Source organism: Botryllus schlosseri, chromosome 15 (assembly GCF_051294905.1).
Source record: "Botryllus schlosseri isolate E-star chromosome 15, Bs_hap1, whole genome shotgun sequence".
Classification (NCBI taxonomy): domain Eukaryota; kingdom Metazoa; phylum Chordata; class Ascidiacea; order Stolidobranchia; family Styelidae; genus Botryllus; species Botryllus schlosseri.
In genome coordinates, this window is record NC_137250.1 from 11,743,838 (window position 1) to 11,771,408 (window position 27,571).

Below are 27,571 nucleotides of genomic sequence, written 5' to 3' on the forward strand. Positions count from 1 at the left end.
CGCACTGATTACGAAAATACACATTAAAATCCAATCAGGGCGAAGGAACCCCCTTGAAATCCACCTCAAAGTCTGAAAATCGGCATTGTTCTGAACAATCGCAACCACGGAAGGGCCATTGTTAGGGTCATTGCGGTGCGTCGCTGCGATTGTTTAGAACAATGCCGATTTTCAGACTTTAAGATGTCTTTCAAGGAGGTTCCATTGCCCTGATTAGATTTTAATGTATATTTTCGGAATCAGCGCGACAGTAGCTTTCAAATAAGATCATCTTTATTGAATTTGAGCGCGTGGGTCGTCAGCTATAGGATTAGCAATTATGTTGCGTTCAGATTGCTGAGCAGTTATTTCCTCCGGGTAAGCGAGCGTGACGACTGGCGTTGCGTATCTACTATCTATCCGTAGGTTAGTTATCTATAATAATTATAGAATGTTTGCATTCTATAATAATAATAGTCAGAAAATTCAAACTTCCGTGACAGGGGTCAAAGGTTTTGTTTTGTTTATGAGGTTCAGATTTACTTGGTCTTGCCTTGTTGTGGCATTGAAGTAGCTGCATCAGGCGCAGAGCTCCTGTACGTAAACAGATAGCAAGTAGCAACTGACCGACACCATTACTTTTGAGAGTGATTTGAAATGGACTTCTTGTTGCTATTGCTTGCAATAACACACGTCGCATCTGCAGGTACGTTCTAGCTTCTCAATTAAAGTATATTATTGAGTTGTCGGTTAGACGGTTACTGAAATATTGTTACTTTCTCGATACAATGATAAATGATAACCAGTAACCACCAATCGTCATTACTGTTGTGTTGCACACTTACCTAGTCGTTTGGGTTGTGATAAAATTCGATTCGACTTTTGGGGTATAATGGTCTTAACGGTTAAGTCGGGTTAAGTCATTACCGTAATTGGAATTGAACGACTTTTGGCTTGCTTTGAAACTATAAGATCCCTCAACTTTCAAGTTCAGGGTTTGCGATATCATTATTATTTACATCAAAAGGGATCTGTGTCATCATGACATTTGCATATTAATTTTCTACTTCCAAATTTCATCATGTCTGTGCTGTGTTCATTGGACACAATATAGGCCTATATGGAATCTCGGTTCATTTTTTGAAATAAATCCTGCGTGATGAGAGCTTTTTTTGTATAGAATAATTAGGGTGTTCATTGGACACAATATAGGCCTATATGGAATCTCGGTTCATTTTTTGAAATAAATCCTGCGTGATGAGAGCTTTTTTTGTATAGAATAATTAGGCAATTGAACAGAAAATCCTGCGTGCCGTTGCCACCAATTCCACTCCGGAATATAGGTATAGCGATCTCGATCACCATTTCACTCAACATAGGCTACTGTTGGTCTATTCATTTTTTTGTATCCTGCCTGTCATTCACAAAGATTGCCAACGCTTGTTATAAGCTATGCTGTCGGCCAAGCTGAGTGGTAGTTGATAGATATGTTTCCCCCGAAGTAAACCATGAGCTACTGACAAACCTAATGTTAGCGAGACCCCATAAAATGTTATTTCTCACTTCATCTGCTTCAATTTGATACATTGCAGTTCAGAAGCCAAATGTGCTCTTCTTGATAATTGATGATTTGCGACCTGTGATTGGTAGTTATGATTTTTCACCGAAAGTCCTAACTCCAAACATCGATCAGCTTGCTTCCCAGAGTTTACAGTTCAACAATGCACATGCTCAGGTAAGTTGTTGGATTTAGCTTGAGATGGACTAAGTGTCTTGTATTGTCTTCAGCAAACGGTATGCGCACCGAGCCGAACATCATTCCTAACTAGCCGTAGACCAGATTCGACTCATTTGTATGATTTTGGCTCATACTGGCGGACTCATGCTGGAAACTTCACAACATTACCACAATACTTTAAGGAAAATGGATACAATAGCTATTCAATAGGAAAAGTTTTTCATCCTGGTAAGTATTGTTATCATTGACATTGTATTGAGGATGACTCCAACGGCTAGAATGGAGGCTGTCAAAAAACTTTACGTCCTGAATCCAACGCTCAGTAAAGGAGATCTATAATCATTTCTTATAAATGTACCTTTCTTGGAATGTGTATAGCAGGGGTGTCAAACTCAACTTGTGTAGCGGGCCGGATTCAAACCTTCAGATTGCACGCGGGCCGGACCATTCAAATGATTCCAAAATGTTACATTTAAAACCATCCGTTTGTTTTCGACTTGAATACCGTACGTTATTACCAAGCATATATACAGAATAGTATATTACATTACAAATCATATGGGTTCTCTTCTATAGCAAAAACTTTATTCGCAAACAATGGAATTGGCGAAAATATGATGGTTGGCCGGTTGAATACAATTATAAACTGCTAAAACAGTGGCTCTAATGATGAGATAAGTTGGTATATTACTATCCTCCCTCCGTTTTAGTAGTAATCTGGCGGTAGCCCTGCGCATAGGTTGTTAGGTATACAAGAGATTTAGCTGCAGACGAGAAATTTGGAATTTCGTGCATTCTTATTGAACCACTAGTCAGGTTTCTCTGGATGCCGGGAACCTCTTTGAATATATTTGAATTATATTTTGTGTAAATGTTATATTCTTCAATCTCCTTGTAACCTGCATAAGACGGTTTCACAATGTCGTTTTCCCTTCTGTGAATAACTACTTTCCAGTCTATCATTCCATAGAAGTCTGCACTTTTTTGGCTTCTTGGAATGGGGTTTCAATGTCAGCGACTTGTTCGTAATGGCGATGAGACTAGAGTGAAACCATAACCCCGACGTCAACATGGCTATAATGTGGGGGCATATGAACATACTCGCCATTTGCTCTCTTGATGGATTATTTACTTAGTTATTTACTTAATATTAATTATTTTATTACTAATAATCTCAAATTTGTTGGAAATGTGCTGGATAATACAAGACGTTTCCAGTCTACTGAGAATTGCTTCACGGGCCGGATGAAATCGTCTGGCAGGCCGGATGTGGCCCGCGGACCGTATGTTTGACACCCCTGGTGTATAGCCTAAAGAATTTATGAATAGTGTCATGGTCCAATTAGCCGACTTGAAAATCCAATATCAATTACGGTCACCATCAGAACCGTCGACACGTACTAATATGGGCCATTATTCCATTGGTTATTCAGTGCCAAAACTGATGATATTGAAATTAATTTTGCTACCTTTCCTATAGTGGGCACTTCCTCAAATCATAACTTATTAAGGAGGCTCGATAAGCAAATATACTCGCTGAGTCAAATGAATCACGTTTGATTTCGAATCACAAACAAAATGCCGACATTACTATTTCAAGCAATCAGTTCTTCGACCGCGCTTGCTCATCAGATTCTATATTGTGCACATGTTGCATCCATTTGCTCTAGAAATAAAGAAATCAAAATTTATCTGTATATACCTCTTCCCCTTTTATCTTATGGATTTCGGCTTGACTAAAACTTCTACTGGAACATTTTCACAGCTCCTGTGTCCTGTATAGGCCATTCTATCGTCTCAATGGATACTTCGAACTAAAAATTATATACCCATATGAGTGCCTTTTACGAGATTTATGTTTAATTGATCGTTTTCTGGTTGACAAAGTACAATGTAATATCTTTCTTTTTATATCTCAGCTAAGCAAAAATTCTTTTGGCCTCGTCGACTCTGGTTTACACGATGATTCACTGGTTTATTTTTGTATTATCTCTTCAGGGGTTCCGTCAAACTATAATGATGATTATCCATACTCCTGGTCAGCACCGGCGTACCACCCCAGTACTCAGCAATACAAAATGTCGAAGGTAACTTTTATTTATGACCGTAACTGGCAATTTGAACACGAAGCACTTTCTGCCAACCCGAAGGTATGCCCGAGTGAGTCCGGTTCACCTGTTATGAATTTGCTTTGCGCGGTAAATGTGTTCACACAACCCGAAGCTACACTTCCTGATATACAAAGCTCAGATCACGCTGTGGACATGATCAAGGAATTCAAGCAATCAAGCACAAAGGTAGGAATTCTACATGATAAATCGGGAACAAATCGGCTTAGATTTCGTTTCCGGAGTCCACATACTTATTTGTGATCCAAGTTACTTGCAAAATGACAAATCTAAAGAGATATTAATACACAATTAACTGGATACTATTTTGTCATTACGCTTCATGACTGGCACTGAATTAATTCAACCAGTAATGGGATTCATAGTCCAGACATTAACTGATGACAACAAGCCTAAAATACTGCCAATTTGTGGAACTTGGTTGGACTTTTTGATCTTCATTTGGGACAAGGCTGAATCATAGATAAGTCAAGCGCAAATGGTGCCGTCATGGGGGTAGCAGTGGCCTAAGTGTCAGACAAACTTCTTATGTCATCAGACTGACCAGTGACCACACTGCACGTCAATTGAAAGATATGACCGATGATGGACTCGATAATTCCAAGTTTCACCAAGACTGACTTTGCAATTAACTTCTAACCCCAACACAAAATACCATTTGTTTCAGCTAATCAATTTTATTGAACACATAAAAGTACAAAAGATATTAGGATACTTAGGGTGGGTTTCAAAAAGTTGTCTTAATTTAGACCTGGCTTAAGGCCAGTGATTGACTTGCTCAAGACGCCAGACGTCGGCGGTCTTAATTCGGTTTCAAATGTTAATTTGGCGCCGCGCTCGGCCAAGTCCGTTAGTTGCGAGTAATTACTGTCTACTTCGTCGCTGTAGCGAGTTCAACACGGAACCGAGGCCAGTTGTTATTGTTTTGAGTTGCTTGCTGATGTCGTATAGTATGGTAGCGATGCAGTGAAGGAATACGGAATTGCTTGAGTTGTTGAAATTTACGGACGGATGATCAGAACGGAACCCCGAGGAAGTATCTGGCAAATGATCAGCACGTTATCGCAAAGTATTCGAAGAAATAGTGCGGCTGTGATACCGATTTTTGAAGACACAACTGCCCAGCATTTTGGCATATTAATTGATGAAGATTATGCTCTTGGAGATGCTGAATATCCACTGAGGACTTATTACTCACGCCACTATTATGCCCAAGAACTTTGACCGAAAAAAGTCACTATTGTTTTCATGCATATCGTTACCCTCTGGCAGAGCGCAGTGCTTTGTGTTGAAGAAAATATCTCGCGCATTGGCTATATTCAAGGAAGAACCTCAGAATATCGATATGACAATAGCCTGCTTCTGCCTTTACAATCATAGCAATGCTGACAAGGCAGATGGAGCTGAATTTGATGACATACTGCAACTGGAAGCGTTGACCGCACTCCCACAGTATCGACTCCTACAGAGAAATCTGCACGACAACGCATGATCTAGAGATTTTTGCAATACATTTGATTACATTCCAAAACATACTCGTGCTTTATTTCTTGTGACACGTTAAAATGAGGTAAAATGTGCATTATGGCTTTAAGTAAGTTCAAGTTCATAAATTTGGACACAAGATAGCGAAGTTATTGCAAGGGGCTTGGAAAACTGGAGCAGGCGAACATGAACGGCTGAACAAAATTGAATCAAATGTACAAAAGACATGTTTTGACTCTAGATTCGGCTAGCGTCAAATTAATGTTGTTCAGCATCTTCTATAATTATTAACGTTGAGACCATGCTCAACTTGTTTCATTCTCTTCTGCTTTATCACTGATTTTCAAATCTTCGCTGCTTCATAGTTGACTTCGGGCCTGGACTTCGGTGAGCTGTTGGTAGAGATATAACTGATAAATTTCGAACGAATTTTTTAAATTTTATACTGTTGCTATCCATACAAAACTCAATAGTCTATTGTAATACATAGCATCAGCAAACTATACGAATGTTAATAGCAATAATAATGAGATAATGTTAATAGCAATAATAATGAGATAATAATTAATAGCAATAATAATGAGATAACAAACAGACAATTTATGGCCTAGTAATGAATGCAAACTTACCTTGATCTGGTTGGAAATGTTGCCCAAACAACTAGCAGATGCAGCTCCCAACTGCTACTCCATAAGTTGGCACATCAGATGGGTCAGCATCTATCACAAAACAACTTATCAAGCATGGTATAAATATGAATGGAAATGACATACTTACAGCTAGGGTTGGATTATCCGGATAACGGTTAACCGGTTAACCGCAGGTATTTTCACTATCTGATATCCGGATATTTTTCTGCCGGTTAACCGGATAAAAAAGAATCGTTGCTAATGCATTTTACACGTTTTAGTAAGCTTCAATAAGTCGTATTCAGTGTTGGCGTGGCCGATTAACGAGAAGCGTGTTGCCAATTAGCGTACACATTGCACAATGTAATGTGACGCGATCTCCTGCTGAGAAGATCGTTAAATTAGGTCATTGATTGCCGCGCGCTCGGCTATCGTCTCTGGCCTGATTTATCGCGTCTTCAACAAGCCGATAGTTCCACTGGATTGAAGAATCGCATCTGCAATAGGCCATGTGCAGTGTACACACTATTCCATCGTTGGCCTGCACAATCGCATCTTCATTGGCTTGGTGCTCACGATATTATCGTTGACCTACACAATCGCATCTGCAATAGGCCTACGAACGATATAATCGCTGGCCTAACCATCTCGGACCCAGCATGCATTGGCTCCTATCTCTCGATGGCTTGTTGACGATATGCCGTTAAGTGTATTCTAATTAGTGATTCTGAGAGTGACACCGCGAAACTGAATGACATCGAATGTTCGCAAAAATGTGCGTGCGTGCAAGCGTAATTGATTTCCGCTGTTGATTAATTCGAAAAAAAAATCGAAACCCCCTGATTTTATTTCAATCCCCCTACATTTTCGGCTGGCTGCGTGCCTGATCACGTGAATTAGAGCGAGGTATCATGTCGGCATCAATTCCAGTATCAGCTAGTCGTCCTTCTAGTACTCCTAACCTAAACATAAGGATGGTCAAAAGGATGTAAAGCCGTTGAAGTTTCCGGCGTACGACCTGCCAACCTTTTGACTCTCTACGAAGCGCTGCTTTCTATTCAGCCCACATCTGTGGAAGCTGAAAAAGCATTCAATGAACGTGGACTCTTTGTTACAAAATTCCGGTCCCGGCTACAGGATCCCACAATTTATGCATCTGTGCTTTAAAAAGAGGGCATTGCAGAAGCAGGGAACATTAAATTTGCGTGGTTTTTCTCGTATTCGCTCATGCTGCGCGCGTAGGTAGGTACTCTACAATAACACTGTGTAATGATTTTGCGATCCGTTTTACATGCAGACCTAATGAAATCGATTGTCTCACTTAGCAGTTATTATCCGGTTAACCGGTTAGATAAATTCCAAAATATCCGGATATATCCGTTATCCGGATAGTGAAAATTATTGATATCCGAACTAACCCTACTTACAGCCCAGTGTTGGTATCATGGTGCGAGGAACTTGATAAAGCTCGAGCAAAGTGCTTTCAGAAAAACCTTAATATAAAAGGAACTGGATATTGGTATGCGCATTCACACTCACATATACGGATAGATAGATAAATACCTATTTGAGGGCTTGGCACATCACTGCTCGTTTGATTTTCTCTGTGTTCCAAAAGAAGGTGCTATCATTTGTTTCACAGCCTGCAGCTCACTCTGGTGGCACATTGCACAGCTATATAATAATTTTTACATGGACTGATTATGCTGCTATGTCGATACTATGACTGGGTAGCAAATCTGTGAAAATCAATGTTGAATTGACATATATCTGAAAACATTTGGATTACTGAAGCGTTAGCATGTACTGCACTTTGAATATTATTGGCATATATCACTTCACATCAATGGCCCCTTTAAGCTGCATACATGCGCAAATGCGCAGTGCTGACACGGTTTATGCACACAGAAAATCTGAAGTCATGACCCTTTTTTAGTCGTTACGCACTGTTTTCCGAGGGTCTGCGTAGTGAGTTCTTGAGTGTACGCACAGACTCGTCAAAAATTAGAGGGAACATTGCTTCACATCTATAGCAATTCACTAACAACTTCATGCAAAGTCATGTCATTTTTCTTTCCGAAACTTCTGGATCTTTATCCAGTATGCTGAAATTCGGTGCGCATGCAGTGAACGGAATATCAATACAATGCTGGTTGAATAGACACATATTGATCAAAGTTCCATGTAGTCGGCACTATTCTAGAAAGTAGCAGTTAAACATATTTATGACAATGCTCATAGGGGTGGAGCGAAAATGGATATTGAGGGGAACCCTGCAATCAATCACAGTTGCGTGCAAGTGGTGCAACATTGATTAGGCTCAACAAAATGAGCATGATACATATTTTCCATTTTCTGGTGATGCGTCATGTGTTCACTTTTTGGCTATAACCACAGCAAAGCCAAACTGTCAAAACGTCAACGTGCCTAAGTTAAAAGACGTAACCAGTCGAGAAAACTATAATGATGAGTTGACGTAGCATGTAGGCTATCAATAAAGGATCTGTTGATCTGCCGCAACCTAAAATCTCATCTTGGGGCTTCTTCGATACATGCACTATATTAACTGATGTTCCCCATGACCACTGATCAGCATCATTACCCGTAGCGGATTCTTATCGCTGACATTTCTTTGCCAAAATGGGCGGGATTCGCAAGTCCAACGCTAGGCACCTTTACGCCTTACCCCAAATATCACTTCCCGTGTCTCGTAACCATAGTCATATCATATTCGTAACCGAATCGATTGGAGCCAGCGAACGCGGGTTACGGTGGTCATGGGGAACATTGCTTGATACTATATGGTGCGGTTATGGAAGAAGTGCTGATGTGTCCTGTGTGCCTCAGGGCTCTGGCTATCCATTTGAATTGAAAACCGTTCAGTATACGAAGACCCCTGCAGCATTCCACTGTAAATCCCACTATAACGGTATATGATACCAACTTGTCACGTTTGTGATATAAACATTGTTCCAAACTGCCTGACAGCAATATACAATGATCTAATCTGATTTGCCAAGCTATACATCAGAAGAACGGCCAGTATCCTTCAACAAACAGCACAACAGTTATCAGCACTGTTGACTTCAGCCTACCTCCTAGCTGGCTTGGATATCTGTCTTAACAAAGCGCACGCTGGAGGGGAAATCCCCTCAAGTCACAGTTTTGAAACCGACTTCAGCCTGAGGGGTGTAGCTTAAGCCCGACGACGGGCCTAAGTCGACTATTTGAAACCTACCCTTAGTGCAGGTCTTATTTCGTGAGAATAATTGAAGAAATCATTCGACAGGATTATTGTTATCAATAACTTATGAAGTACTTGCCATATATACTTATACATGCCAAGGTTTGGCCTTAATTATTGTCAAATGCCTCTTTTACGCTTATTTTACTCATATTATAGTAGCTTATAGAATTTGAGTGAAACAAATTTTTATTAACAAGAATACAAGAGATAAGGCAAAGTCGGTGTAATATAATTTCCGAAATCATCGTTTTTCAGCCCTTCTTCCTCGCCGTTGGATTCCACAAACCTCACATCCCTTACAAATTCCCCGAGGAATTTTTATCGTTATATCCCTTGTCCGAAATCGGCCTGGCACCGAACCCGCTCATTCCCAAAGGCTTGCCTTCAGTAGCGTTTTCGCCATACAATCAGTTGCGAATCAGGAACGACGTTATTGCTCTCAACTTGAGCTACCCTTATGGCCCGATTCCAGAAACCTTTCAAGTAAGGACTTAGTTTTGCTTGTAGGAACTAGTAAATAGTAGGACCAGGCGTCATGGTTTGAGTATGTGAGCCTGTTTCGAGTCGATGCAGTGTGAGTCCAATTTTTTAATCCACAAGTCCAGTGTTTTTCTACAGAGGCTATGCGAGTACATGCGGCTCGCAACATGGTATCCGACGACTCCAAACAGTCCTCAGAATCATTGGTGTTTTATGGTGAAATAATCTCTTCGTGATTTAATGTGAATCAAAATTCTAAATCCGTGTTTATGGATGTAAGCTAGAGATTTAAAAAGTTGCCTCTTTTCGAAACACATGACACGTAAGTCAACAATTTAACGGATAATCCATTGTCGATTGTGATGTAACCAGTTGTGGTAAAGCATCCATCGCTGGTATTCATGTAGAAGTAACGTAAGTTTGTACTTAAGTACCGGTGGAAGTCGTGATTTCCAAACAAGTAAAAACGTATTGGGAGCCTAGTTTTGCCTAAACACTTAGCTTAATACTGTAAAGTTGAAGAGGAAGTAGTCAAAAATCGCAAACACTGTGTATGTAGTAAGAATACTCAAAACCTACTTGATTTCGTCAAAAAACTAGAAGTACTATATTACTGACCACCTCTGGATGCAGTAATGTCACACTGTATTTGAAAATCAGGCATCTGTACATTCGCTAGTGACCGCAGCTCGTTTCTGGTCCAAGTGCTACCAACAATGCTGTGAGTGTGTAGATGCATAGGCAATGGGCAACATTCAGACTTGTGCCCAACACCTTTCTACTATTTACAGCGCCAAATACGTCAACATTATTTTGCTGCCGTTTCGTATACCGATATGATGGTGGGCAAGGTTTTGGAACAGCTGACGAAAAGCGGTTTCGCGGAAAACACCCTCATAGTGCTGGCTGGAGACCATGGTACGTGTCAACCAAATCAATGCAGTCAAGTTGACTTAGCACGGAAGCTTTGTGCATTTACAGGCTGGTCACTTGGCGATCACGGCGATTGGTGCAAGTACGAAAATTTTGAAACGGTAACCAGGGTACCGCTTATGTTTCACGTTCCGAACGTAACAACAACTCGCAGTCACTTCGAGCTAAAAAGCCCATTTTTATCTCCCAAACCAGGTAAGGCTGATTTGGGAGATTAGGGTTAGTTATTTAATAATTTTCGACTTGACAGAACCAAAAGGACCTCAGACTGATGCTCTGACGGAACTAGTCGATATTTTTCCGACCCTTGCCGATTTGGCTGGCTTGAAGCCCGTACCTATGTGTCCCAAGGAATCATCCAAAGTAAGCATTTTGCTAATCCAAACTGGTACAATATCGTGTTGTTAAATTTTCGCAAAAGATTTTGAACCAAAAGCCCTGAGCAATTTGAATATTAGTATACTAATAATATTGTCCACAATTCGAAACGCCGGGAGGTTGCAATACACTGACACTATCGGAAGGATCCGAAATGACTCGAAACAGTTTTTCAATCAATGCCCAGTTGCCCACCTTCGCCTAGAGATAACAATGAATGAAGATCATGTCAAATATGAGGTATCCACATTCCACATGAACACCGAATGAAAAATAACTCAAATGAAAGCATCATATTGGATGAAATGGCGAAATCAATTCGTCAAATCGTTGTCCGGTAGTCTCAGGCGCAGGATTGTAATGAACCGATGCATGAAGCTTGCAATTTCTAGTTTCCTCAATATACTATCCAATTGTATATTGAAGTTTTGTACCTCCAAAGAGCCTCTTCGTATCTTTGTGTTTAGAACGCCAAATCTTTTGAGAATATTTCTACAGTAAATTTCACATCATATGCCGTCACAATTGTCCGTTACCATGATCGGGACGAATGATAGTCCCGACTGTATTGATTCAGATTGAGCTTTGCACTGAAGGGCTGAGTCTGGCTCCGATTTTTGATAAGTCCAAACAACGGAAAGTGCACAACGATGAAGGTTAGTTAACAAACAAATGCCGCATTCTTCCTTGGCTATGAGACGCGTCGTTTTGTTCAGAATGGAAAGATGCTGTTTTCAGTCAGTATCCCAGACCGTCTGATACGCCGCAGAAAAACACGGACTTGCCCGACTTGAAGGTTTGATGTTATTAATTTTGTGTTGATTGCGGCACGGCGGATTTGTTTGAGGTCGTAGATTCCAGGAAAACATTTTCGAACGATGGTCGGCACAAATATATGTTCGCTGGTAATCTGCAGGTTAAGCATGCGTTATTTTCACCTTCTACGTTCCGTCACCGTTATATAACGGAAATTGTTTCTCCGTAGAGATCTAATTTGAGAACTCTCGCTGTAGAGAAGAGGATAAAACTTATCCAATACATTTCGAAATTCCAAACTTTTTGGAGAATTATGTTACTGCTGTTGTTAAAATCATAATCTATTTAGGACATCAAAATAATGGGGTACTCCATGCGAACGAAGCACTACAGGTACACGGAATGGGTTGCGTTCGACCCTGCTACATACCAAGCCGATTTCTCTCAGGTGTCGTTAGTGGATATTTATGAAGTGTTCTGCACGAAATGTAATAAACGGTTGATTTGACAAGGTCCACGCCAAGGAGTTATATTTGCGGGATGACGATTCCTTGGAAGACTTCAATGTAGCTTACGAAGAGAGGTATGCAGATCTCGCCGCCAGTTTGAGGAAGAAGTTGATCGCTGGCTGGAGAGCCGCACTGCCGAAATGAAGCCCAAGTCATACATGCTGTTTTTCTGTATTTTCATATATCTTCGCCTTATCATTGTCACTTTCTATGCATTGAGATAATTTAGTAATTTGAGATTTATCACTCAGCAGGATGACAACTGTAAGGTTGTCATCAAATTGAATATTGTGGCGGACCGCTAGTCCGTTTAACCCAGGGATTCTCAACCTGGGGGGCGTGAAACATCTGAAGGGGGTCGCGAAGAAGCGGTCAACTGAAAAAATTTTTAGCGCTCTGCGCGATTTACCTACTATGCACACGCTTTCTCTCTATATAGACCCAATTTCATATGTTTTCATTCTCTCATCAACATTCATAACCATCCATACCACCAAACAATCTGTTGGGGTTGCTAGCATCCCAGTTGGATTTTGTGATATGACGATAAGGGGGGCGCGAAATTTTTCACTATCAAAAAGGGGGCGTGTCTAAAAAAAAGGTTGAGAACCACTGGTTTAACGCAACGTCCCTAGCTATCATGTATCTGCATGAAGGAAATGTTATCTTTTAGCAGGAATAAGCTCACCACATGACCGACTTAAGATTTTACCATATCATGAAAGCTATTCGAACCTCGCTGTCTCTTTTAGTATTGCGCAAGCTTCGTAACCATTGTTACCAAACATAAGTTCTAGCTGGATATCCCTGCCTTTTTTCTATCGTTGAAACTTTACAAGCGTGTTTTCTCGGAACTTTACAAGCATTGTTTTCATTATATCGCAGTTTTTTGTGGTGTATTGAACTGATGAAAATTGCTAATAGACCGAACTGAACTCGTTACGCATGTCGCAATATACTTGCGACTGATTTCATGTTGGGTAGCGATCCACTGTTTCCGCGTGTCCTTCGACATCCTCATATCTGTTCATTACATCGTATTGTGTCTTATCGCATTTTTCATTGTGTTTGACTTGTTCAGATGAAAAAAATATAGCTCAACGATTGATTGATTGCTTGTATTGATTGATTGTACCTCTGGTAATCAATATTTTTAGTTTTTACCAGACTTCACACATAACCCTCGCTTTATGTATTAACATCCGTAATAAACCCGCATTTCTCTCTAATTGGTTCATTGTAAGGAAGCGAACCGCCACGTTCCTGGGCCTCCTGGGTCAGTCTTCGCCCTGAGGATGTCTTATTTTCTTAAAATAAAGGGTCGCTGCAAATTCAAGAAGATACAGTCCATAAATCCGGGAAATAATATTGAGAGCGCCAGTAACGTAGGCTATATATGAGGTTGGTTTGTCGGCCGTCCACTTGAATACAATTTAGTACATGCATAGGCCACTACTTAGTCAAGTGGATAAGCTATTGGATAACTTCTACTTTAATGGTTTTACTACCAAAACTACTTAAATGTTTTGTAAAGTAGGATATGGCTTTTGGATATGTTCTTGTATCGCATTCACGAGTGCAATTGTTGCGGCACCCGACCATAATGGCCCGCTTATGGTAACCTAATATATTTAGTAGTCACCTCTAATTGACTGCTAGGACCAGGAGCCACTTCGATATAATCTATTTCTGCGAAACTAGGCCTGCTCACTTGAGTACTTTTCAGACCTCTCACTTTCTACTTCTGCTTGAAAGTAGTTTTCACATGTCTTGGGACACCCATTTCTACTTGTTATTGAGTGAAAAGTTACGTTATTACTTCTACTGCAGTAGCAAAGCTTAATACTTTGACCACGTCTGAAAGAATTGGTAACGTTATCTCATCGTCGTGTTCGCATGGGTGTTGTGTAGGTAACAGACTACATCATAATGTAGGTCATGGAAGGAGCGATGTAATTAAGTTAGATTGTAACAGGCGCGATGGAAAACACACGTTCACTCGCGTTTAATACCGTCAAATACGCTACCGCCAAATCGGTATAAATGGTGAGGTCACTAATATTTAAACATATTTTAAAGAAATTTTAGCATGGACGAAAAAACTACACTATTTCGTGATAAAAGGACGAGAAAAAAATCAAGTGAACCTCAGTGTTGGGATCAAGTCACTACCTTCGAGTCACGAGTCATCTCAAGTCATTGCAGATTTTGACTTGAGTCAAGTCAATCGATTTTCGAAGGTGACTCGAGTCAAGTCAAGTCCCTCGATTTTTGGAGGTGACTCGAGTCAAGTCAAGTCTCAATTCAAGTCAAATTAATTTTCGAAGTATGAATGATGATTCAAAGTCATAACATTTTGCCAGCTGTGTGGAAAACAGATTAATTAACCTTTATCTTGAACCAAATAACGAATATAAGCTTAAATATACAAGCAAAAAGGCGTTGTATCGCACTAACTGAATACTTGAGTAACTGTATATAGTTACATTCTACAGTCTGCTGTTATCAGCCAAAATAGAGGGCCGAATATGAATCCTCGAGAAGTTTAAACAAATCGATATGGTACAATACACTAGTCATCTACACATCCGTGAGAATGTAAACGTATAAACTATATTCATTCGATTTAAGTCATACAAGAGGGTTGGTAAAGGCTAGCACTGCCCCATCTAAGAAACTTATAGCTATTAGCATAATCTACTACTACCACGGCAGCGTAAGCTCTGATCATTTGGTTTTTGTTTATTTGTGATATAACAATGGGGGACCAGTGGAAGTGGAACGTACAATAAGTGAAAGACTGGCTGGCGTATCGCGAATTATCCGAACATACACATGATACAGTGATTCAGTCGACACCATTTACTTATTGCTGACTTGAAATTGACTCGTAAATTTTGCTCCGAGTCACGAGTCAATCCTCATTTCTGAAGCGCCGAGTCAAGTCAAGTCAAATCATTTTTGCAAAGTGACTCGAGTCAAGTCAAGTCGTACGAAAAAGCTGACTCGAGTCATCCCAACACTGAGTGAACCACAGATGGACGTGTCGATTATAGACGTTGTCCAGAAATTAGATAAGGGATTACGCAACTGCGCAGAAGTATTCGAAGCGTCGTGGAACCGTCTTTCACACCCACATTACCCTACAGGCTACAGATATAAGCGCAAAACATCTGAGATTGAGGAATTAGGCATGCATTACAACAGAAGATAGCATAAGAGGGACAGGCAATGGAAATGTTTGGGTCTGAGTCGGTAGCCGATATCGATATGTCATGGTGATCCAGCAATGTAGGTCGCAGACAAGTAGCCTTTATTCATTCAGCCTAAATGTTGGAGCCCCAGGTTAGGTACGACTGCTAGACGCAATCAGTTCATATAATATTGAGTTTGGGTTAATACGTATTCCACCACAAGGTAGCGTAACAGAGTTACATTCAGATTGTCATCAAAAATGCAGCCGGCCCTTCGATGTTACGTGAAGCTCGCCCACCATAAATTGTACCACTTGTGGGCTAAGTTGTGTTAGTAATGTTATGAAGTGGAGTATAGCTGTATCGCGGAAGTGACTTTGTTGTGTTGAAAGACAGGGCTGTGGAGTCGGTTGACTTTACTACCGACTCCGACTTGGACTCCTAGAAATTTAGACACACAGACTCCGACTGCTAGTATTTCCCTCACAGTTCACCGACTCTCACTCCGAAATTCCTATAAATCTACTCATAAATCTACGCTTATTGTATTTTATTTTTTACTACTGTCAAGAGAATCGATCTATTTTTTGAATTATCGATTCCTAATATTAGCGATTCCACCTTTGAATAATCGGTAATCGTCAGATTATATTTTCATTTGAACAAAACACACACAATCTACAATGCGATAAGAAGACACAATGCGATGTAATCAGCAGAAAGGAGGATGCCGAACCACCAGTTGCGGTTGCAGTTGCGATCTCTTAAACTGGCATCCACCTCGGCCTAGTGCCCGATGTCACAGTTCCTTTTTCGATGTTAGTCTCTATTCAGCGGCCCTTTCTTGCTCTTTCCATTCTTTGTGACTGCGTTCTTTCTTTCATCGGGTCTTTTTCTGGACTAAGAACAGTAACGCGGGGAAGAGGAGCTCAGAATAACCTCCGTAGTAGCCTAGTATATTAAAATAATTTTGTAGAATTCTTCCCGTATTAAAAAAAATCGCAATGATTTTTGTGCTACCATCCGAATGAATTTCAATCAACGTAGACAATAGCAGACACAAATATATCAGAAGCATTTATGGTTGTTGGTCGGCATGATTCTAATCTGATTTAGTGAATTTACATCTCTAAGAAATAAGATCTGTTCATCAGTTGCTTCAGCGCTGAAAAGAGTCCTTCAAAACAGACTTGAGTCATTGTTGATGAAGGTTCGCCTACCTAAGAAACCGAATATCTTCTGTAGCTGCAACGGCACTTTTTAGGAGCATTTGACAACATTTGGTTCGATCTAAGACGGGCACTGCTTTCTAAGTATGATGTGGTATCAAATGCGTTCCAGAAATTTCGGACGGGGTTAAGAAGCGATGACGCGTCACCTCTAGATATCGCAAATTTCGATTACAGACACGGTAACACTTTAATTTGAGACCACATCATATTTAGATCGGAGTGCTCCTCACAGTACTTGGAGTCAGGGCTAGAGCACTTTATTAAACTCAGACTCCAGTCAGTATGTGTTTCCTCAACTCAGACTCTAAAGTGTGTTACAAAATCTGTTTGATTCCAACTCAACCAACAAGAAATCAAACGAAACTACTACATGACGTGAAGACGCACAATACAAGAATGTTGGTCTTGAGTTATGCCTGAACTCGCGTCTCGTGATGTGTGCTGTATATGATCGGAAAGGTCCTTAAAATCCTTTTAGCTGCCCTTCCACACCAAGCCTATTAGTGAGTGGATTTCGTATTTTCAATTTCAAATCTTACATCGTATTTTCCCCAAAATCCAAGTCTATCTGGACTACTCGCGCAAACATTAGCGCGATGACTCGAAATAATTCCAAATCCGCTGTCTAACCGGTTTCCTATTTCCAAAGTGTTAAATTCGAATTCGTGCTCGTCTATTAAACTTATGGGGTCATCCGCCCAACAATTAGTTAACAGTAATGGTGACTAGTCAGTATCGAGTACTTATACTTTATTGGAGTAATCAGGTAGGTCCTATTCAAGAGAAGTAATTATGACTGAAGTTGTTTTTCTTTCTGGACGAGTTTCACTACTGATTTTATCCTTTTGCAAACTCATTCATTATTTATATATTTAATTAAATGATTGATTCTTGAAAACATATTAAACCTTTCATATTTTACTTTTACCCCAAATATACTTGAAAAAGCTGGCAACTACATGAGAAGAAAATTGTGACAACACTTCTACTCAAGTAGAGTCAATAATTTTTCAAGGACTGTTTATCCTTCCCTAGAGGCGTATACAATACAGTGTATTCAAGGAGCACTTGAATTCCGATTCAAAAGTCAGGGGATGTGGCCCACATATCTTTGTCAGTGTGAGGTATTTGAGTGGTACTGGATTGCATTTGATCTATGAAAATATATAAATCAAAGATCTTCGTAAGTCACGACTTTCGAAGGTGTGTTGAAGTTTATCAACAAACAGTCTCGCCGCGTGCTGTCATCATATGATTCTAGGGTTATTAGTCTCCCACTAATAAGCTTATCAAGTCTTATTCGGTATTGGGCAAATATAGCGTAGATATTATGGTTATAGACTACAACATCAACAAACGGATAGTTTCGCAGCAAGACGAAATGCGCATAAATATACGAAAAGGAAGAAATAAGTTATTCTCTCAATTACTAGAAACCACAACAAAGCTGTCTTCTATCATTTGTAGGAACACTGCTTCGTCCATGGCCATGATCAATCATACTGTCTCATCTTTATACTTTATGATCATTACGCGGAGACATAGATGCAAGGCCGACATGGGACTGGAGAGCTAAACTGTCTTGGTGGTGGATGCGTGTGTCTGTGACATACCTTATTCTGACTCGCGATCACACCATTGAAACTATTTTACATTCAATTGCCATTATCATTAGCTTTGATGTCGCAAGAACTAGGTGTAGCAGATGCGTATGATATACTGTGATAGCATAATGATATTTGAAAAATTCACAACTTTCTTTGTTCGATTCTAATTTCGCGTACTCCATCCTCAGGCTCCGTAATCGCAGTTCCATCGATGTCTATGCGACACTTGACAGCGCTTGCACACGTATCCCACCACTAACAACATTGCGCTATTCATTTTGACATATATTTCCGACTTAGGAGAAGATCCCTTGTGTCCCGTAATCTGATATTTATGAGATTGTGACGTCATATGGGGTTTTTCATGTCGCTGGGCTGGTTCATTTCACCATAGTGTCCTTTATGGTGTGGACACTTCGAGATTGAACGGCTCACTGCATTTGGGTTACGTCATACTTTCCATTTGACCAAAGGCAACTTTACGGGCATTTTTGACCGGCTTGCCGGGCGCTAAATTTGATAAAACGGATATCAATCGGGTTCAATAGGGCTAGTTCTGCAACACGTAAAGATAATTTGGTTCTCTTTCGGCCATATCTATTTCACTGTACTTTCTGGAAATGTTGAAGGGTGCTCACGACTTTCGCACAGATATGTATAATCCACTGACCTCTAACGTGAGTTCTCATTTTACTTGCTGGAATGAGGCAAGCATCGTGTCGCTTTTCTATCAATAAAATTCACTGAAAATTCCAACATTTTGGCCCACAATCGACCGATTCGTTATTTTCGCCTCTTCTGTCTCAAAATTTTCCCCGGGGTGTCGATATCGGCCCCTTTGGGAGCCACTGTACTATACAGGTTTTGGATGCTGTGTCTGTAATATGACCAATCGAAGACTTCAGAGTTGGCAAAAGAATATCGAAACTAATATTCTCGTTGATAATTATAATACCAAGTCATTGTTGGGATTTCTGTCCCTCTCAAATTCTCATCCTGGCTACAGTGATGTCATATGATGACTTAAATACATAACCATATAAATGCCAATTACCATTATTATAGTGCCACTAAAAGCGCTCATGAGCCGAATGGCAGATTGGTCGCGTGTTGTTGGCTACATTGCAATCCCTTTGCTAGCATGTGGACTGTGGAGTTAGAACAATGCACAAAACGACCAGTTGGATCTATAGCCCAATTCAGCAGAATATTGATCACCAAATTATAAAATCTAATTCCACAAAAAAGTCCTATAAAATACCTAAATTTCTCCAGCGAAAAAAAAAAACACCATTATCCCCGTACGTTTCCGTGGAATATCGTCACATTTCGTGGAACGTTGCCATGTAGGACAGACACACAATCACTGTACGACATAGCTCTGGATAATAATACACATTATCGATGGGTGACCGGAATGTGAACGCTGTCAAATGAAATAAGTGCCTAATGCTTCCCCTTGAGAAATTGCCGATTTTATCAATTAGATGTCCTCTTCATTGTGACGCCATTATGGAAAGCCGACGTCGATGTTTATCATAAGAAGTTGTCTTCCGTAAACTATAAAGTCAACCACCGATTTCATTTTATTAAAGGTGAAGTCCTACTGGAGTGTGTACTTTCGTGATATTATCACGATTTAAATCTATATTTTTTCTTGTTCCTGTTCTTATTGTGATATTTCGGGTTTTCCTACATCGACTGGCTGCTATTTATTTCTTTGTGTGGAACAAGTCGATAAAATAAATTCCTTTCTGCAGGCACACTCTCACCGTGACGTCGACGATTGGAGGAATATGGACATTTCCGATTACCGGAAACGGAACGCACCGCTGACAAAGAGATTGATATGCTAATTGCGGGGTTGAAGAAACGTCTATAACTGCGGTCACTCTATCCAACCCTAACAGGTTTGTGCTTTATTTCTGCCTCGTCTAAAAGCGGTCGCTAACATTGTGCTATCTGTAAACTATATGTGTGTAAAACAGTAACACCAGCGTTATCTTCTCTGTTCATGACTAAATCTGGGCAAAATGATCCGAGTACTCGAATCCAAATCGAGTATTAATTGCAACGATTCGAGTCAGATAGTGAGATACAAGAGGACGCCTAAATGTCTTCCATTTGGACAATTCGTCTCCCTTTACAGCTTTTAAAGCTAGGGTATGGGACAGGGTCAAGTGAAAATCGACATAAATGACGCGAAATATCGGTAATGCGGACGTTTGAGCGGGTCATTCGGTAATCGAATCAGAGCGATGAACTTTTTTTTAGTCGACACTCGACATCATGGAAGTATCGTAAAAAGTGCATGGGTAAGTCGGGAGTCGAGTCAAAGTGATGACTTTTTTACTTGGTCCACACTACAAGATTTCCAGTTTATATCTCAAAATCAGCTGTTTTCAATTTCGATAAACCGACTTTTATGATTTGATAAAAGTGTCCTCCTCTCCCGATTCCAAAATATGGCAATCCTCGATAAGCGTCACAACCACTTTTTACAATACTAAAAACAATAATAATGATCAACTTCTCTGCCTATAATTGATGCTCAGAATAAGATTTTCCTGGTAGCAAAGGAAATATATACGTTATACATGCTTTGACATAGCGAAAATACGAGAATTTATTGCTTATTGATGCTCATGCTCATTATTGCGATGATGTCTGATTCAATTTCGGTGATCGGCAATCGTAAACAGGCTTGCACTAACTACCAATATAGTAAGTTGTCAACTAACTAATGTTTTAGTAGTTCTAGTTCTAGTTTTAATCGTGGAGTTATAGTTCTAGCTCTAGTTCTAGATGAGGGTTTTAAAATTTAGTTGTAGAACGACGTGTCGTCGTTTAGCGTGCTCTAATGTGTGATGCTCATGCAGCCCTGCTCACAGTCATCACTACGAACACTGAACAGTGACGTAACCATGGAGTGGGCTTTGGCGGTAGCAACCTATCCCATTTCAAACTGGAAAATCCGTCCTTTTGAAATGGCGACCCTCTATATACCTCCTATATTCTTAGCTAGTTTGCAATTCAGTGATTCATAATATCAGATATCGTTAGTTGTGTTTTAGTGAGACATCCACAAATAATTCGCACTATACCTGATGAATAAAGCATAAATAGGTGTGTTACCAAACATGGAGCATATCTCATGTACAAAATCTATGAGATTGGGAAACTGCTCTTCGCCTAATAGCATACAAACCTTTGTAATTCTGATTTTGTTGAAAAGCGAAACGCGCGACAGCGCTTCGTTGGATTTGCTATCGAGCCCGCCAGTATATACTTACACCAGACTTACACCTGTGGCGATTAATCTTGAATCTGACTTCGTTCGTTAACGTCAAATCATTTTTCGACAGGCACACGATCATTGCCACGTCGACGGGGGGAGGAATGTGGAAATATCCAGCGATCACGCGAGTCAGAATGAAACGGCGGGAATGGAGAGTCTTCGGCGACCGGGTTCCCTCTCTCCGACTACCAAGTATGTGTGTGATGTAGACCTCTTCTGCAGTAGGACCTGACGCTGTAACGGCGGGCGAAAAAAATTCCAGGAGCGATTTCTGACTTTGGCTATGATTGCATCCTGATATCATCCTTCGGGCCTCAACACTAGGAAGTCGGTAGTGTTGAGACTACAGTCCGGGTCTCCTGCTGCTGCCGTTACCAACTCCGCTAACTCGCGGACAAGGGAATACGAGAAGCTCCATATAGTTCTCCTGCGCGCCTGTATCCTCATGACAATTGAAATTCAAATCTCTCAAACCCATGTTACCCGCCCCACGCGGCGTCGAGATTCGAACCCGGGAACTTCTCGTTATGTTGCTTGCTTTAACCAACTCTGCCAACTCTCCGGCAGGTAAGCGTGGCGTATTCATGTATTTATACACTTCCTTGATCCGCCCGCTTCATCAAACGAAAATCCATCCTGAATCAAGCCAATTTCTATCAGCTTGGAAACGTGCTAACGCTGAGACTCGAAACCCGGTCCTCATGTGTCGGTTAGATCACCAAACTCCGCCAACTTATGAATATGCAGTGACCGGTAGATTTCGATAATTACCCTATTTTCATATGGCCACTTGTGCATTCGGAATGCAACCTATGATACCCCTATTTCCATCATTCACGGTAATCGTCAGCCCATGTTAGTCTCACCGCCCAAACATCGGGAGTACAATTCGAAACGCACAAATTTCTGCTCATGTTAATCACGCCTTGGAAATGCGTTACTCCTGCGAATGGAACCCGGGACTCTCGCGTTCCGGCAAGCTCATTAACAATCTGCACCAACTCTCCGACGTGTATTCGCGACAAGATTGATGTATTTTCACTCATGCTTATATGTCGCTTTATGGAGATTCAATTCAAAATGTTGTATTCTGTATTGTATTTGCATCCATCCATCCTGGCGGTTTCTTTAGCAAACTTCGCCAACTGCACACTTAGGCAGGCTCTATGCATTTATAGCCCTAATTCAGCGGGTTGCTTGTTTCGTGGAAATTCAATTCGAAAGATGTTGGCCTTGAGCCAATGTAAACCACAACATCAGGAAATATGTTGGTTACTTTTAGCCTGCGATGAATATCGTTTCTTCTACTTAATCTTCTTCTCTACCTTGACACCCCTGTTTTTATAGAAAAATTCTGTTTTCCACTTTGCTATTACATTCTATGGGCATACGGTGGTCCTATGGGTACTGGGAAACGTACCGATATGCAAAGCACTCCTGACGTCCAGATCGCTATCGCTTAGCCAGTTTGGGTGATCACTGATCACATCACTCAGCGAATAATGAAGAAATCTCGCGATAATTTTGTTAAAACTTACTTGGAAACTGTAGCGACCGATGTTTTATATACACCGCAGAAATGGAGCTCTTGTTATATTCACGTGCACTTTATGACTTATAGAAAACTCTTTCCATGATGTAAGTCGGAGCCTACGATATTATCATCATCATCGATTGCCTTATCCTGGCAAACATAAAACAGTTGGCACGGGGCCTACGATATGAATAAGTGTAAGTCATTGTATTGTTTATACCAGAGGTCTCAAACTCAAATGTGCTCGCGGGCCAGTTTTCCAGTTTTGACGACGTCGCGGGCCGCAGCATTTATAGGGGTATTCTATGTCTTTCCAGGTAGGGTTTATTTGGCGGGAATGAATTGTCCTATTGAAAGTTAGCCGATCCAGCGGACTGACAGTAAACAAAAACACACATCGTCAAAATGTGATTTACTCTTGTACCAATTTAGGCCTGGCACGAAAAAAATCAGCACATTTATAACTATTTGAATAGAATTGTTGTTGTACTTGATACATATTAATTATAAGATATAGACACCATATGGGCGGACAAATGTATGATGCCATCATAAAAGCTATCGGGTTAAAATTTTGCAGTTATACTATAAATATTTTGAATTTGACGGATTGATAGAGAGACTGATCTGATATCAAAACATTTTTAAGTTGAGCAATGAAATTCCAATCCAGGATTCGGGTATACTTCTGATAAGTAGGCTATTAATCTCATGGCCAAGTATCATTAAATATAGGAGCAGAAAAATATAAATATAATATAAATATATTAATGAATGTGTCCTTATGATTGAAATGTTGGAACGCCGAAAGGCCCATTGTTGTTACGTATAGTTGGAGCGTACCACTAGGGTTCTCGGTACCTGTAGCCTTAATAACATTGTTTAGCGACCAAAGATGTAACTAACAGATTGCCAATGGTTGTCATAACTACTTGTCATAACTACGCGTCCAAGCCCAACTCACAAATTTCAGTCACGAATCGTCCAAAGGTCAGGTTTTGTCATCATAAATTGGAAATGTGGCGAAATAGTGAAACTTCCACTGCATGGTAGCGTTTGCAATTAATGTGATAGTGAAGTTTGATGAATACTTTCAGGCTTTCGGGGCAATTTAAGAGGGTATTTTCACTTTATAACCTGAAAAGATATATGTGACACTTATATATTGTCAAATTAAAAAAAATCTAAAATGTCGTCGCGGGCCGCACAAAATGCTCTGGCGGGCCGCGTGTTTGAGACCTCTGGTTCATACCAATAAAGAGATGATTTTGTACTTGTGAGAGAAAATTTGTGAAGTTGCTGTGAGAGAATAGACATTCCAACTTGAGCTGGATTGCAAATCGCCAAACAGTGCCACGAGATAAATGTGTTGCTGTGAAAGGCGCTAGTTTTTTTGCTCGGATATTACGTGAATCGTGGCATCTCTGTGGGAATATTTGGAAATCGTGGCTCTATGTTCTACTTATTCTACTCAGTGGCCTCACTGTAAATAATGGCATTTCTTTTTGTAAACCGTGACCTTCGAGCACAGTATACAGTGAACTAATCGTTAATAGTGAACCAAACCGTGGCCTCTCGGCATAAGTTTTTGAAATTGCGTGATCTCTATGGATTTTCGCAAACTGCGTCCTCTCTGTTCAAATAATCATGAATACGTGGCCGCTCGGCACAATGGTCTTACAATTGCGGCCATACGGCAATGTTGTAACTTGCACCGCATGCTACAGTTTTTGGGTAGTGTGTGCATCCTTGAACGTAATTAGAATTACGTTCCCTTTTCAGTTCAATAATTGAAGTTAACGAACCATTTTTAATCGGAAAAAATATAAAAGACTAATCCATCACATCTTGTGGCTGAATGGACCTAAACAATGCGTTGCCGGCACGGCAGCTTTGGTTCAAACGTTCCAACAGCCGTATCAAGTGTTGAGGCACTCCTGGCGACTTTTGTGAGCGGAGCTCTTGTGAAATATCGGACGGGTATCTCTATGCACGCCCATTTGAGCGGGGTAATACCTTTTAAACAGACTGGGGTATCGTGTGACATGATTGTTTTGGTAAACGTTACATTTGCTGAAATAATAGATACAATGGAGTATCTCGTTTCTAATTGGAGACGCACAAAGAGAACGATAGGTATACGGATGATTACCATACTCCGTGCATAATCATCGCTTTGATTTGGGGTAAATATCATTTGAAAAGGAGGCGAGTCTGTCTTTGTTGGTGGGAGTTGGATGGGAAGACTTTTTCGGTAACTTGCGACGTTTTATCAACAGTGGTCGCTAACAGAAATTGAAGTATAATCAACAGACTAAATGACACATCGGGCATCGGATATGTTTCCATCAACAAGAATTCCAAACAATGATGGAGATATTGGGTTATATTCGTTGTGTTCGAGGTGCAATGAACTCAAGAAAAAAGATACAGACTCAATGGTTGGAAGCTGAACGATAGACTCCAACATTGAACACCCTCAGTAAGTCCGCGATGCTCTTCGGCCCAACTCAGCCCATCAAAGGGCGGTCACTTTCTGTATTGTTAGCTGCCCTTCGATTGTTCCGCCCCTGTCGTTTCGTGGGAGGATATAAAAAACGGTCGCCTTGTGAGTGAATATCGGTTGACAAAATCCGTAAAAAACATGTCATCCGGCAAAGAACATGAAATTTTGCACCAAGACAACAGCGCGGGGTCTCCATTGAATGGGTGCCGTGAAAGAGTCGCATCAAACGGAAACATGACACAAACAATTGAGCGACAGCTGATGAAAAGAGGCCACCTTTCCGCGCGTTTGGCAGACGCCGAATGTTTCATGTTCTCACATTCCGTACGAATTTAGAGAAAGATTTTCGAATTATTGTGGTCGGTCTTTTGTTTCATAACTTTTGATGCTGCCATCAATCGACGACACCGGCCGGACTTCGTCCAAGCTAAATCAACGACGGGCACGTCGTTTCAATCTAAATATATTCTCAAGGTGATGAGGCGTATATATGTAATATATGTGTTTATGACACTTTGGTGCGTAATTAAATAGCAATGGCATAGCTTTATGATAGTTATTCGTCTCATGTGATGATGAATTTAATATGAATTTATATCAGTCGACCATTGATATTCGGGACGACTAATTGACAATGTTGTACGTTACACACCATAACTTTTATAGGTGGTGGATATGTGCCTGGTTAACGCGTGATACGAGCTAAGGATTATGCCGGACAATTGTTATCAATTAACCTACTGTCAAATATTATTTGTTAATTTAATTCAACACAGAAATCCTTAAATATTGAATTATTAAGCCGCAAACTTTCGCGAGACTAACGATATCACTACAAACACATTTGGGGTCCATGGGAGATATAGATTTAACAATCTGTTTACAGTCACATCTGCATTTCTGGAATTTGTCATACGATACAATGAAAAAAAATGCAGTCGGTTGTTTACGAGTCACGTGACTGCGGAACAAACTTATCCGTTGAATAAGAGGGCATCTATAGTGCACGGCGCGATGGCCCGATATTTAGATTTACCTAATGACCTGTTGGTGACATTCTACAAGGAATTATTGCATTATTGGTACCAGCTTTGCCTCGCGATCCAGTGACTGCGCGATCTTGAGTTCTAGATGTCGATGGCTTAATTGTTCGTAACGTTGTAATTAAGTTGCGACACTTCGCTATGAAATATCTGAGCACCGTGTGAATTTGAACAGCTTACGTCCATTTTACTCTGATTTAGCCCGAAGCAGAGCCACACACGGCTTAATGAATTGATGACGCGAAATTCTACTTCACCTGATCGGGCGCAGATGTACATGGGTATTGTACTATACAGACGCGGTTTGGCACAAGATACAGGCATATATCATTGCAGATTAGGTGCGCCGTCTGCGTGCTTATATGCGTCGATAATTGTAACCCTTTTACTCATTGACAAAATAAATAGAGTTTCTTTGTAATTACTATTCGCTGAGTTGGAATTAATACTGTGATATATTTATGGTACAGCAGGACCGTCGGACTGGTTTCGATCCTAGCAATACGATACCGTCGGCGTAATTGTTAAATAAGCACATGTGCGAAACGAGCGGTTGGTTTTATGCCAACAAAAGTAAATGCATTCGTGACAAAGCTACGAAGGCATACTTCCTATTAAGTCCTGATCTTGATTGACACGCACACAGCACTTGTGTGGAGTGTAGCAAACTATAGCGTGGCATACGAAGCAATCAATTACAGTACGCCGCCTAGCAATATCATTTCCATTCGTAATGAAAGATGCGAGAATGAAAAATGGTAATCAACTGTTTGTTTCAGTGACTGGCGGTTTGCGGCACTTAGTATAATCCTACTCCAAAGTTCCAATGTTATACTTCCTACTTGACACCAAATTCTTTCACCATTACAAGCACCATGCACGAGCAGCAGTAAC

At 40.5% G+C, this 27,571-nt stretch overlaps 1 protein-coding gene and 1 long non-coding RNA gene across 2 annotated transcripts; one reads left to right on the forward strand and one right to left on the reverse strand.

The window, feature by feature from the left end:
* The first annotated feature begins 496 nt into the window (after positions 1-496).
* LOC145456942 (iduronate 2-sulfatase-like) lies at positions 497-13,492 on the forward strand. The gene is made up of 13 exons (XM_080335089.1): positions 497-685; positions 1,572-1,714; positions 1,768-1,945; positions 3,716-3,804; positions 3,868-4,014; positions 9,463-9,690; positions 10,479-10,605; positions 10,669-10,815; positions 10,871-10,983; positions 11,576-11,654; positions 11,715-11,794; positions 12,104-12,202; positions 12,267-13,492. Exons 1-13 carry the CDS (start codon positions 637-639, stop codon positions 12,405-12,407), a joined length of 1,620 nt encoding a protein of 539 aa, XP_080191215.1. The 5' UTR covers positions 497-636; the 3' UTR covers positions 12,408-13,492.
* LOC145456943 (uncharacterized) lies at positions 4,879-6,289 on the reverse strand. The gene is made up of 2 exons (XR_013920743.1): positions 5,961-6,289; positions 4,879-5,723 (listed from the first exon to the last, which is right to left on the reverse strand). It is a non-coding gene; the product is annotated as an uncharacterized LOC145456943 (long non-coding RNA).
* Positions 13,493-27,571: the final 14,079 nt, after the last annotated feature.